This window comes from Aquarana catesbeiana, linkage group LG03, assembly GCF_042186555.1.
Source record: "Aquarana catesbeiana isolate 2022-GZ linkage group LG03, ASM4218655v1, whole genome shotgun sequence".
Taxonomy (NCBI): domain Eukaryota; kingdom Metazoa; phylum Chordata; class Amphibia; order Anura; family Ranidae; genus Aquarana; species Aquarana catesbeiana.
In genome coordinates this window covers 587,118,508-587,133,235 of record NC_133326.1, presented here as the reverse complement: position 1 = coordinate 587,133,235, position 14,728 = coordinate 587,118,508, and the positions used below count along the sequence as shown (strand labels likewise).

Below are 14,728 nucleotides of genomic sequence, written 5' to 3'. Positions count from 1 at the left end.
ATAAAAATGCCATAAATCTATCCCCTATTTTGTAGAAGCTATAACCTTTGCACAAACCAATCAATATTTTTTGACCAAAAATATGTAGAAGAATACATATCGGCCTAAACTGAGGAAAAAAATTTGTTTTTTTTTTTAATAAAAATTTTGGGAGGCACAGTGGTGTAGTGGATAGCACTCTCACCTCGCAAAAAAAAATGGGCACTGGTTCAAATCCCACCCACGACACTACCTGCCTGGAGTTTGCATGTTCTCCCTGTGCCTGTGTGGGTTTCCTCCGGGTACTCCGGTTTCCTCCCACACTCCAAAGACATGCTGGTAGATTAATTGGCCCTAGTATATGAATGTGAACTAGGGACCTTAGAGTGTAAGCTCCTTGAGGGTAGGGACTGTTTCTTTTTTAAATGTGGGATATTTATTATAGCAAAAAGTAAAAGATATTGGGGGTTATTTACTAAAGACAAATCCACTTTGCACTACAAGTACACTTGAAAGTGCAGTCGCTGTAGATCTGAGGGGGACATGTAAGGAAAATAAAAAACAGCATTTTAGCTTGTACATGATTGGATGATAAAATCAGCAGAGCTTCCCCTCATTTTACATCTTCCTCTCAGATCTACAGCGACTAAACTGCCAAGTGTAGAGTGGATTTGCCTTTAGTAAATCAACCCCATTGTGTTTTTTTTTTTTTTTTTTCATAAACACACACATCCCGGTTCTCTCAGGGGAGAGGAGACAGATCATGTGTTCATACTAAGTAAGTGAAGTATGAAGACCGATCTCTTTCTCTCTCTCATAGACAGTCCCATCCCCCCACAGTTAGAACACACACATAGGGAACACAGTTAGCCCCTTGATCGCCCCCTAGTGTCAACCCCTTCCCTTACAGTGACATTTATACAGTAATCAATGCATTTTTATAGCACTTATTGCTGTATAAATGTCAATGGTCCTAAAAATGTGTCAAAAGTGTCCAATCTGTCCGCTGCAATGTCACAGTCCCGATAAAAATCGCAGATTGCCGCCATTACTAGTAAAAAAAAAAAAAAAATAATAAAAACACCATAAATCTATCCCCTATGTTGTAGACGCTATAACTTTTGTGTAAACCAATCTATATACGCTTGCAATTTTTTTTTTTACCAAAAATATGTAGAAGAATACATATCGGCCTATTCGGTCAAATTGCACTGAAAATTCACTTGGAGGTGCAGTCGCTGTAGATCTGAGGGGGACATGCAAGGAAAATAAAAAAAACAGCATTTTAGCTTGTACATGATTGGATGATAAAATCAGCAGAGCCTCCCCTCATTTCAGATCTTCCCCTCAGAGCTACAGCGACTGTACTTCCAAGTGTACTTGTAGCACAGAGTGGATTTGCCCTTAGTTAATAACCCCCAATGCGTTTTTTTCAAAATTGTCGCTCTTTTTTTGTTTATTGCGCAAAAAATAAAAACCGCAGAGGTGATCAAATACCACCAAAAAAAAGCTCTGTTTGTGGGAAAAAAACATGTCGATTTTGTTTGGGTACAACATTGCATGACCGCGCAATTGCCAGTTAAAGCGACGCAGTGTGAATCGCAAAAAATGCTCTGGTCATTGAGCAGCCAAATCTTCCGGGGCTGAAGTGGTTAATGAGCTCCCTCCTCAGATATAGAGATGACACGCTCTGTATATATATAAATATAACATAAGATGAAGGTTTTGTATGTGATGTCGGTGTTCTTCATCCTACACACCTCCTGCAAACCGTGCAGGAAACCATGACGTCATGGCAACATGCGGGCGGGGCTTGCTAAGGTATGAGCGCGCTCCCCGGGGCTGTCGGAGTACATGCTTCATCCTACTGGCCAATGGGGGCGCTGTTCCCCCGCAGCTTTCTTCCAATGGGCACGAGGAGGGCGGTGCGGGTGCTCGGCAGGCGCGCTCTTGCTCCGGAGTTGGAGAAGGAGGTCGGGGAGCTGCACGTCACGGGGCCGAGGAATATCGGGGAATCAGCTGGTGACTGAGAGCGGAGCCGTGCATTGCTGAGGACTCCATCCCTCCGCAGGACCAGGATGACCGAGATAAGGCAGAGGCTGGCCCGGGAGGCGGAGGAGAAGGTAGAGCGGGGCTGTGCAGGGGGCAACCCGGATCAATGAGGGTGATAGATGATGGTCTGCTCTATCATAGCACCGAGGGGAGGGACACGGCCTGCTGGTTTCATCCAATACAGAGGGGGGGTTACCATATTATTCCCCCACCACCAACAGTGCCTGCAGGACGTTCCCATTCCACACCCCCCCCACCATTCTAAACTCATTCATTGATTGAATGTCATTAATCAGGATGATGATGATGGACATTTATCATTGTGTTTGCAGAGACTGTCCAGCCTGCTGGAAATTGTCTGTTATACAGAAGATCAGGAAAGTGACATTCAGTCCTGACATGGGCATACATTGTGTGTTCTTCATTTCTTTGTAGGGGAAACATACTCCACTGCAAAGAAGTAAATGCTGCTTATTACAGATATTTATATCCCGATCAGACAGATCGTTATCACCACTATTCCAAAACCACGGGCATATCCACCGATCAGACAGATCATTATCACCACTATTCAAAAACCACGGGCATATCCACCGATCAGACAGATCATTATCACCAATATCCTAAAACCACGGGCATATCCACCGATCAGACAGATCGTTATCACCAATATCCCAAAACCACGGGCATATCCACCAATCAGACAGATCATTATCACCACTATTCCAAAACCACGGGCATATCCACCGATCAGACAGATCATTATCACCAATATCCCAAAACCACGGGCATATCCACCAATCAGACAGATCATTATCACCAATATCCCAAAACCACGGGCATATCCACCAATCAGACAGATCATTATCACCAATATCCCAAAACCACGGGCATATCCACCGATCAGACAGATCATTATCACCAATATCCCAAAACCACGGGCATATCCACCGATCAGACAGATCATTATCACCAATATCCCAAAACCACGGGCATATCCACCGATCAGACAGATCATTATCACCAATATCCCAAAACCACGGGCATATCCACCGATCAGACAGATCATTATCACCAATATCCCAAAACCACGGGCATATCCACCGATCAGACAGATCATTATCACCAATATCCCAAAACCACGGGCATATCCACCGATCAGACAGATCATTATCACCAATATCCTAAAACCACGGGCATATCCACCGATCAGACAGATCATTATCACCACTATTCAAAAACCACGGGCATATCCACCGATCAGACAGATCATTATCACCACTATTCAAAAACCACGGGCATATCCACCGATCAGACAGATCATTATCACCACTATTCCAAAACCACGGGCATATCCACCGATCAGACAGATCATTATGATCACTGACCGGTAAAGTGAATAACGTTGATTATTGTGTGACAATGGTATCTGAAAGTGTGTGGGGTCTATTGGACAGCAAGTGAACATGTTGTCCCTGAAGTTTATGTCTTGAAAGAATAAAAAATGGGCAAGTTTAAGGAAATCAGCGACTTTGAGATTGTAATGGCTGGACGACTGGGTCAGAGCAACTCCAAAACTGCAGCTCTTGTGGAATGTTCCTGGTCTGCAGTGGTCAGGACCGACCAAAAGTGGTCCAAAAAAGGAAAACCTGCAAATCGGTGACGGTCATGGATGGCCAAGGCTCACCGAGGCACGTGGCGAGCAAAGGTTTGTCCATGTAGTCCGATCCTATAGAAGTGCTGCTGTAGCTCAAATTGCTGAAAAAGTTAATGCCAGTTCTGATAGAAAGGTGCCCCAGGACGACGTCATCTTGTGACGGAACGCGTAGGGAGGAGCGATGGGTTGACGTCACCGCGTTTGCGCAGGTCCCGAGAGGAAGGGCTGCTACATTTGAACCGGCTGGCTTATTCATGCGTGTTTTATACTACTTTTTGTAAGAGCAGCCTTTTATATATTAAATTGTTAAGGATTTTACGCTATGGAAGCCTTTGGGGTTTTTATATGATGGGGTTCTCCCTTGAGTGGCGAGTGCTCTTCAGCTTGATTCCCCCCCCTCCTCCGGATGAACAGAGGCATTGGCTGGGTATAATTGCCACAAGTAGGAAAGGCCTTCCGTAATAGGAGGTTATAAGGAGCTGGTAAGTGGCCATTTCATGAGGTGGAGGCATTTCTTTGGAAATCGCACACCATTCTGGTGATTGTTAGTGCACCGTTCGATTTGTTGGATTTCTTTATCGCTGTGTGAATTATTATTTATTTATTTATTTTTGCGCTCTTTTATTTTTCTTTTTTTGAAATTGTTTAGCTTAAGGGCCCTTTCACACTGGGGCGGGCGTCAGCGGTAAAGCGCCGCTAGCGGGGGGGGGGGGGGGGGGGGGGGGGTGGTGGTTTTACCCCCCCCCCCCGCTAGCGGCCGAGAAATGGTTAAAAACCATCTGCAGAGGCGCTTTGCCAGCGATATAGCCGCGCTGTCCCATTGATTTCAATGGGCAGGAGCGGTGAAGGAGCGGTATACAGTCCGCTCCTTCACCGCTCCGAAGATGCTGCTAGCAGGACTTTTTTTCCCATCCTGCTAGCGCACCGCTCCAGTGTGAAAGCCCTCGGGGCTTTCACACTGGAATGAAAGCAGCGGCACTTTCGGGTTGGTTTGCAGGCGCTATTATTAGCGCAATAGCGCCTGCAAACCGCCCCAGTGTGAAAGGACCCTAACTTTATTTTTGGACTATTTGACTTTTGGCTGTGTGTGTCTCATAGAAAAGTTGCCGCTGTAGGGTCACTGAATTTATGTTTATTTTGGAATAGCGCAGTATTTACCATTTGTAGTATTGTATGTCTGATACACTGTGTGTTCTGACACCTTTCTATCAGTTTGTTGTGTACGGAGCTACAGAGCGGTCAGGGTGTCCACAGCCAGAAGTGCCTACAATGGGAATGTGAACATCAGACCTGGTCCACGGAGCAATGAAGAAGGTGGCCTGCTCTGATAAATTCAGAAATGGTGTGAGGAACACGACAACCAGGTTGAGGTGTTGACTTGGCCTCCAAATTCTCCAGATTTCAATCCAATTGAGCATCTGTAGGCTGTGCTGGAAGAACAAGTCAGATCCATGAAGGCCACACCTTATAACTTAGAGACCGAACCACTTGCCGGCCGTGCTATAGCCAAATGATGGCTACAGCGCAGACGACTGGTTTTGGGAGGCCGTCATATGACGGTCTCAGATGATTGGGCACGCTCTGCGATCAGCAGTGTCCAGAGGTCACTGCTGATCACAAATTGAGATAAAGGGCCAATCGATGGCTCTTTACCATGTGATCAGCTGTGTCCAATCACAGCTGATCATGGATGTTAATGGAAGCCAGTTATTGGCTCTCCTTTCCCCATACTGACAGTGTGAGGAGAAGAGAGCTGATAACCGGCTTCTCTAAAAGGGACATGTACACTGATCATCAAGGCACCAATTGTCAGAGCCGCCTCATCAGTGCACATTGATGAAGGAGAAAAATTACCTGTGTGAAAAAATGTATAACAAACTATAAAAATATGGCATGTTTTGAATAAAAAAATAAAAATAAAAATTTCAGTCTTTTTTTTTTTTTTTTTTTTTTTTTTTCATTTGTTTAGAAAAAATAAATAAAACACCCGGTGGTTATTAATTGCCACCAAAAGAAAGCTCTATTTGTGTGGGGGAAAAAAAGGAGAAAAACGTAGTTTGGGTACAGTGTTGCACGACCGCGCAATTGTCCTTCAAAATCCGACAGTGCTGAAAATTGGCCTGGGCAGGAAGGGGGTCAAGGTGCCCGCTAGGCAAGTGGGTAAACTGGTTCTAAAGACTGGAGATTTTTTGTCTTCATGTACTCCCCACATTGAGATAAAAATGTCCCAGTGTTTGTATCCCCCACCAGTTGGAGTGTGGGAGGAAATCGGAGTACTGGAAAGAAACCGCTACATGCAAACTCCATGCAGATGGTGGCCTGATCAGGGTTTAACCAAGGACCCCAGTGCTGCAAGGCACTTAAAGGGTAACTCCACTTTCGTGGGGGGATGGCAAATAAAGAAAAAAATAATATAGTGTATACAGTTGCGATACAAGTTATATTGTAATTGAATGTTATTAAAAATGACCTTTCCTTTTCAATCTGCAGCCGCTGTAATTTTCTGAAAATGAAATATGGTTACCTGGAGGTGTTCAGTATACACAATGTGTACAGAACGCCCCCCCCAGAAACATTATTTCCTGCTTGTGTGATTGGCTCACTGATTTTCCCAGAAGTCTGCACTAAGATACAAGTCAGATTTTAGGCATCCCCTGCAACAAAATTTTAATTTTTGGTAAGATACTCCCAATAGAAAATTGTGTCTAAAGGGATGCAGGCCCAGCAGCTTTCCTCATTAGAGCCCTGCAGGTGCAGCAGCTGGTTGATTAATTATGAAACCACTCCCACTTGATTTCACTTTGCCACATGGATTTCTTCAGAATAACAAAAGATAGGAATCTGCAACAAAGTTTGTTAAAATCCTTGTAATGTATATAGATCACCCAGAGGGAAAAGTGTTTTTTCTCAACAAAAGTGGAGTTAGGCTTAAACAATGAAGCTGAACTACTAACCCACATTGCTGTCCATGTGTGCTGGGTCCTTTGGATCTTTTTTGAAAAACCTGAAGTATGTTCACCTGTGTGTGGACAACATTCTCCAGGTTTGTGGGTGATGGATGAAGGGGCTCATTCACATGAGCGGCAAGGACTGCTGTTCCTCTGAAAAGCGATCACTGCTTGGATCGCTTTTCAGAGGTGTCTGACAGGAGGTGAATCCTCACCACTGCATTGCAACTGTGTGCATTGCACCCAATTAATTTTAATGGGTTACGTTTGGTGGGCATTCGTGGCTGCTGATCACATCTGGGAATATTTCCAGGCATAGAGCAAAGCATTGTGACCAAGGCATGTTTACACCCTCTGCTTTTCAAGGTGAAGGGGGAGCGGTTAGGGTTAGTAAAACGGCATCTCCCCCGTGGGGTGTTACCATCCCCCCAACTGCCAAAGGGCAAATTTAGACAACATTCACATGGGCATCGGGGGGTACGTAGTTTGCTGCGTTCAGAGAGGGTTAAACTCTGCCTCTGGACACAGCAATACTTGTGCTATACAAACAGCCCGAACTCCACAAACGCCAACCCTTGATGCACTCGAGTTCATTTACTAAAACTGGAGAGTGCAAAATCTGGTGCAGCTGTGCATGGCAGCCAATCGGCTTCTAGCTTCAGCTTGTTCCATTAAGCTTTGACAATAAAAACTGTAAGCTCATTGGTTTCTATGCAGAGCTGCACCAGATTTTGTACCCTCCAATTTTAGTAAATCAGCCCCTTAGTGTCAGTTTCCAGGGTCGGGTAGAGGCTGTATTTGCATGTAGGGTTCAGAATAGCGGTTATATGTGAACAGCGGTGGCACTGCTGGCCATTATTAGTACAGAGAAGAAATCTGACAGCTGCTATTCGCACACAGTATGTGTAGGAAGTGTTTAGATTTAGAATCTACTAATCCTCGCCGGTGGGCACCCCTGTGCAGCGATGTGAATGTAGCCTTAAAGGTTCAGTGCACACTGAGAGGGGATTGGGGTGGTGATTGTTTACCATTCACTAAACCTTGTCAACTTAATAGAGAATGAGATGTCAGTGACATGTACACTGATCACCCAAAACATTATGACCATGGACAGGTAAAGTACATAACATTGATTATCTCATTACATTGGCATCTGAAGGTGACTAGTAAATATTAGGCAGCAAGTGAACATGTTGTCCCTGAAGTTGATGTGTCAAAAGTAGAAAAGATGGGAATGTGTAAGTATTTGAGTGACTGACATAGGCCAAATTGTAATGACTGAGTCAGAGCAACTCCAGAACTGCAGCTCTTGTGGGATGTTCCTGGTCTGCAGTGGTCAGGACCGTCCAAAAGTGGTCCAAGCTAAGAACCGATGAACCTGTGATAAGGTCATGGATAGCCAAGGCTCATTGAGGAGCGAAGGATGGCCCATGTAGTCCGTTCTTAGAGCCCTTTCACACTGGGGCGGTTTGCAGGCGCTATTGCGCTAATAATAGCGCCTGCAAACCGACCCGAAAGTGCCGCTGCTTTCATTCCAGTGTGAAAGCCCCGAGGGCTTTCACACTGGAGCAATGCGCTGGCAGGACGGTAAAAAAAGTCCTGCCAGCAGCATCTTCGGTGCGGTGAAGGAGCGGAGTGTATACCGCTCCTTCACCGCTCCTGCCCATTGAAATCAATGGGATGGCGCGGCTATACCGCCGGCAAAGCGCCTCTGCAGAGGTGCTTTGCGGTGGTATTTAACCCTTTCTCGGCCGCTAGCGGGGGGGTAAAACCACCCCCCGCTAGCGGCCGCATACCGATGGTAAAACGCCGCTAATAATAGCGGCGTTTTACCGCCGATCCCGCCCCCGCCCCAGTGTGAAAGGGCTCTTATAGAAGAGTTACTGTAGCTCAAATTGCAGAAAAAGATTATGCCGGTTCTGATAAAAAGGTGTTAGAACACACAATAGTTACATAGTAGGTGAGGTTGAAAAAAGACACAAGTCCAACCTATGTAATGCATCAGTTTCTTGTGTATGGGGATGTGTAGCCACAGACCGGTCAGGGTGGCCATGCTGACCCATATCCACAGCCAAAAGTGCCTACAATGGGCATGTGAGCATCAGAACTGGACCACGGAGCAATGAGGAAGGTGGCCTGCTCTGATGAATTCAAGAATGGTTTAAGAAACACAACAATGAGTTTCAGGTGAGGCAAAAAGGAAGTTCTGGACAGCCGCACTCCGGAATATAGCCTTTATTAGTAAAAAGTCCAACAGATACAAGCCACAGCAAAAAATGGGACAGACGAGCTGACGCATTTAACAGTGCTTAGTCATAGCTATGAGCACTGTTAAGCTAGGACTAAGCACTGTTAAGTGTGAAACGCGTCAGCTCGTTTGTCCCATATTTTTTTTTTTTTTTTGCTGTGGCTTCTATCTGTTGGACTTTTTACTAATAAAGGCTATATTCCTGAGTGCGGCTGTCCAGAACTTCCTTTTTGCCCCATGTTGCTACACGCTTAGCCGACACCTGGTGTTCCAGTTCCGAGGAGAGTTCTATATCCACATTTCCACCTGGAGCGGTGATCCCTTTCCCTTCCCCCAACAAGTTTGAGGTGTTGACTTGGCCTCCAAATTCTCCAGATCTCAATCCATGGAGCATCTGTGGGATGTACTGGAAGAACAAGTCCGATCCGTTGAGGCCCCATCTCGCAACTTACAGGACTTCAAGGATCTGCTACTGATGGCTTGGTGCCAGGACCTCAGAAGGCATGCAGTGGTATTAGTGGAGTCCATGCCTCAATGGCTTATGGTGGGTGGTCATAGTGTTATGGCTGATTGGTGTAAATGTGATCACTGTGTACATCATTAATACGGGTCAATCTCATATTCTACAGGCTGATCTATTAAAGGAATCTCTTTACTTTGTATAGTGAATGTTAGTAAATTAAGTGAGTTTGGGTTTACTTTCAATCACATGCAAGCAACAGTAAAAAAAAAAAAATTTTTTTTTTTTTCCCTAGCACGGGATTGGTTGATTGAAGCAAATTCAACTTCACCTTCTCTGTCCGGTCTCCTACTTTAGTAAATAAGGCCCAGTGTGTATGTGATGGGAGATGAGCCTGTATTAATGATATGTATGAGACAAGACTACCTGTATACTATAGTCCAGTGATGTCCCCTTACACTAGGTTCACACCTATGCATGCGGGTGTGGGAATCGCAGCAATACACGCAACCATCCGCAGTGAAAATGGGCTACTCTTAGGAGATGCTCAGGGCTGCCATTCATTCTTAATGGCCCCCCCCCACACACACACATCTCAGCCTGCAGCGTGTTTGCAAGTGAGGGAACCACAGCGAAATTGCATGGTCAAAAAGGCCATGCAATTTTTTTTTTTTCCTGCAGCCTCATTTTTGATAAGGTGCACCCCCCCCCCTTGTTTTTTGCTGAAACACAGGCACATCAGCCTATTCATTTGAATGGGCTGCCATGCCTCTGCAAACGCGGCCTGCAAAAAGGCATAGGTGTGACCCTAGCGTTACCTGGAAGTCAGATTTTCATTACTCTGTGTTGGATTTCAGCTGTATCTTGTGGTTACTGCCATCCCATCTCTTAGTAAATACAACTCAGATGTATAAGAATTCCCTCTTTCCTTTGTATGGGGATATTCTTATTACAAGTTGTTGACAGAGAGGATGTTATCCAAACTATGAAGTGCCGCTCACTTCCAGGAATTGTTTTAGGACTGTTCCTTTGCACAAACTTGTTGCTATTTTGGAACAATACATCATTAATGCCCCATTCACACCTGAGCATAGCGTTTTCAGGCAGAAAGTTGCACGATTTTTGCCACGATTTTGTGCAGGTAAAAAGTTGAAAAACGCCCAAATCTGCCTTAAAAAAAAAAAAAGTTCCAGAACTTGTTTGAGCTTCGGGCATTTTGGAGTGGAGATGTGAACCATCTCCATAGAGAATAGATTTTTTTTTTTGTTTTGTATCTTCAGGCTTCAAGCTACAAAACGCTCAGGTGTGAACGGGGCCTTACTCCTTGGTATCTGCTGCCATTCTAAACAACCATGTCCTAATGTGAGACCTGCCTGCCAACCGCTCTCAGCAGAGGCTCATCTGTTTGCTCAGTCTCCAGGGATGTGATGATGGAGGGGACCTGATACCACTAGATCAGGGGTCTCCAAACATTTCAGCACGAGGGCCACATTGTAGATTTTACAACTATTTGAGGGTCAAAAATTATTTATAAATTAATGAATAACATTTAAATAAATATAAATAATGAATACATCTGTGTCCCCCATCAGAGGCGTTCCACACATCTGGGGGTGGGGGGGACCGAATACCACTAGATTATGGTAATGTAGTCACTTAACACCAAATTACGTACATGTACGTCACTTGTCTTTTAAAGGGTAACTCCACTTTTGTGGGAAGAAAAATGACTATAGTATATACAATTGCGACACAAGACCTATATTGTATTTGAATGTTATGAAAAATGACCTTTCGTTTTCAATCTACAGCGCTATAATTTTCTGTAAAATGCAATATGGCTACCTGGAGGTGTTCTGTACACAGACGGTATACAGAACACCCCCCATAAAATTTAATTTCTTGCTTGCATGATTGGCTCACCGATTTTCCCAGAAGTATTCACTAAGATACAACTCAGATTTTGGGCATCCACTGCAACAAGAATGTCATTTTTGGGGAGATACTTCCAAATGGAAATCACGTCTAAAGGGATGCAGCCCCTGCAACGTTTCTCAATAGAGCCCTGCAGGTGCAGCAGCTGATTGATTTATTTTAAAAGCACTCCCATACAGATTTTCTGTGCACATGGACACAGACAAACACACAGATATTCTGTCAGAATAACAAAAGGTAGGAATCTGCAACAAAGTTTGTTAAAATCCGTGCAATGTACATAGATCACCCAGAGAGGAATGTGTTTTGTTTTTTCTCAACAAAAGTGGAGTTGCTCTTTAAGTGGCTATACCGGGATGATGCCTGCAGCTACATGCATCATCCCAGTATTGTTTTTTATGTAAAAGCCATACTAATTCACCGCTGGATGGCTTTTACAGGTGGCGGGAGGGGTCACCCCCCCCAGCCGCCCATCGGTGCCTCTCGAGGCTCTACAGTCCCACCAGGCTTACCAGAGTTCATCAAGGACTGTAAGGTCTCCAATGGGCTCTATGGTATAGGAAACTGGAAGTGATGAACATTTTCATTACCTTCCCTTTTCCCTGGATTTAAACGGCAACATTTTTTAAATTTGAAAAGTATTTGATCACACCAGTCTCGTGTGATCAGATGCTTTTAAGGGCAGAGGAGACATCTGGGGTTTAATAGACCCCAGGTCTCTCCATAAAGAGTACCGGCTGTCACTGCCTGTTGCCGTCACAAGGCATGTTTAAATTCCTTGTGACAGCAAAAAAAAAATGAAAGAAACCGTGTAAAAATAATAATTTTTTTTTTTTTTTTTTTAAAGCACCCCTGTCCCCCCATGCTTGAACTCAAAGGCGAACACACGCGTTAGTCCCGCATGCATACATTAAAGCGTGACATGTTTGATATTTACTGAGTGCAACACCATCCTTTATATTTTACCAAAAATTGAGTATGATATTGTGTTTGTGTGCATTAAAATTCATTAAAGTGATTGTAAAGTCTCATTATTTTTATTGGGAAAAACAAACGTTTTCTACTTGTCTGCTCTGTTGCAGTGGATTTGCACAGAGCAGCCCGGATCCTCTTCTTGGGTGCCTCTTCTACTCTCCTGGACCCTCCCTCCTGTCCAGTGCCCCCACAGCAACCATCTTGCTAGGGGGGCACCTGAGTCACAGCTCCCTGTATCTATTCAGACACGGAGCTCCGGCCCTGCCTGACACCTCTCTCTCCTGATTGGCTGGCTCACTTTGACAGCAGCGGGAGCCAATGGCAGCCAATCCAGTGGGAGAGTCTCAGACGACTGAAACACTCGTGGACATGGCTGGACAGAGATGGAGCTCAGGTAAGTATGAGGGGGGCTGCTGCACACAGAAGGTTTTTTATCTTAATGCATCCCCTTTTAAAGTGGTAATTTTTTTTTTCAACAAAATTTGTGTTCGGAAAACCGCTGTGCAAATACCGTGTTGCATAAAAATTGCAAAACCCATCATTTTTATTTTTTTTAGGGCCTCTGCTAAAAAAAAAAAAAAAATTTCTAGAATATATATTTTTATTTGTGAACAAAGTCTGTAGAAAAGGCCTGGTGTTTAATTGGGTAGAAGAGTGAATGTGATCCTGAATTTAATAGAGGCTCATCTGTGTCCGCAGGGTGTGATGAGGATCTGATACCACTAGATATACATACAGAAGAGTGAATGTGATCCTGACCTCAGTAGAGGCTCATCTGTGTCCGCAGGGTGTGATGATGGAGAGGACCTGATACCACTAGATGGACAGACAGACAGACAGACAGACGGACGAGTGAATGTGATCCTGAATTTAGTAGAGGCTCATCTGTGTCCGCAGGGTGTGATGATGAGGACCTGATACCACTAGATATACATACAGAAGAGTGAATGTGATCCTGACCTCCAGTAGAGGCTCATTTGTGTCCTCGGGGTGTGATGAGGACCTGATACCACTAGATATACATACAGAGGAGTGAACTAGTCCCTGAACTAGTCTCGTCATAATCAGACTTTGTTACTTCATCATCACATAGTCATGCAGCTTTAACAAGATCATTGGCTCAGCCCTGTTTGTCATTTTGTTCCATTAGGGGAAGCCTATTGAAATCATATGACGGTGCCTCCCCTCCCCCCGTGTTCTGTCAACCAAAAATTGACAGCTAACTAAATCCTGGTAGTGCTGATTGCCTGCTTTTATTGATGATGATCTTGCTGCTGACAAGACATGATGAATAGCCGTTCCCAAAGTAGGCCTGGTTTGTTTGATTCCCTTTTATTTGCTGACCCTCAGTGTTGGCTGTCTGATTTTTATTCATGGCTAGTTCAGTCTGAAAAACACAGTACAGTCATCGTTTTATAGCAGAAAGTATCTACAATGTGTCACTTCCATCACAAATCCAACAAGTAAGGCTGCTATTCTCATGTTGGGATTGTGGGTAGAACCATTCATAAGAATTCCTTTGTTTCGGGGCCAACTGTCCACCCAGAACTGTTGTTCTCCGCACACGTACAGCCTGGTATTTTAGAACGGTGTATTTCAAACTGCATACATTTGTTTCAGCATGTTGGCCATTATCCGTGTAGTTCATGGAAACAATGTAGACCTATAGGAAACCAACCCCCCCCCCTCCTTCTTCTTTTTTTTTTTTTTTTTTTATATTTGGCAAGAGCAAGGAAGGATTTAAAGAGGCTGTAAACCTCCCTGTAACATTTGTACCTATAATAAGACTTGCATAGGTGCTGTAAATATCTCTTCAACATCCATCTTTGAGGAGATATTCACAGTTGACTGTGCTGATGATGTCATCAGCGCATGCGCTGTGAAGGAACGGCCGCCCGTGCTGTCTCTTCAGGCACGTGTGCCACGAGCAGCGGCCCTGGCTAGTCACACAGCCGGAGTCCACGGCCCTGGAAGGAAGACAGGCGAAGATGGATGCGGCCTGTAGCGGGGATGTCTTCGTTTGTAGGTAAGTGTCACACAATGTGCTAGTATGCTATGCATACTAGCACATTATGCTTTTACTTTTGCAGAGAAGAAAGGAAGAAAAACCCATCAGGGTTTACTTCTTTAACCTCTGTCATATTTTTATTCACCACGTGTCCCGTTGTGGAGATTTCCCTTCACTTCCTGTCCCATAGCCAAACAGGAAATGAGATTTAATCCCTGAAAATTTAAGGGACGCCCTTGGGGACTTGCAGGTCATCAGAATTAGTATCCCCATTGAATGATTTCCCTTTTTTCTGGGGACAACCCAAAATTTGGGATTTTCTTTCCCTTTTGACGATGATGGTAAATGGAAGAAATAGTGAGAGTGATTCTCCCTAATAGGGGCACAGACCGCAATAAAAAGTGACAGGGGTTCAAATCCCTTTTCACTGTACCAAAAACAAACAAAAAAAATACGTTTTGCCTTT

General features: G+C 44.5%; 1 protein-coding gene across 1 annotated transcript in view; it reads left to right on the top strand.

The window, feature by feature from the left end:
* Positions 1–1,886: 1,886 nt before the first annotated feature.
* CDS2 (CDP-diacylglycerol synthase 2) overlaps positions 1,887–14,728 on the top strand; it is a 117,003-nt gene continuing 104,161 nt past the window's right edge. Inside the window, exon 1 of the mRNA XM_073622035.1 lies at positions 1,887–2,102. Coding sequence (XP_073478136.1) covers positions 2,058–2,102 — 45 coding nt within the window. The 5' untranslated portion in view covers positions 1,887–2,057. The remainder of the gene's footprint in view (positions 2,103–14,728) is intronic.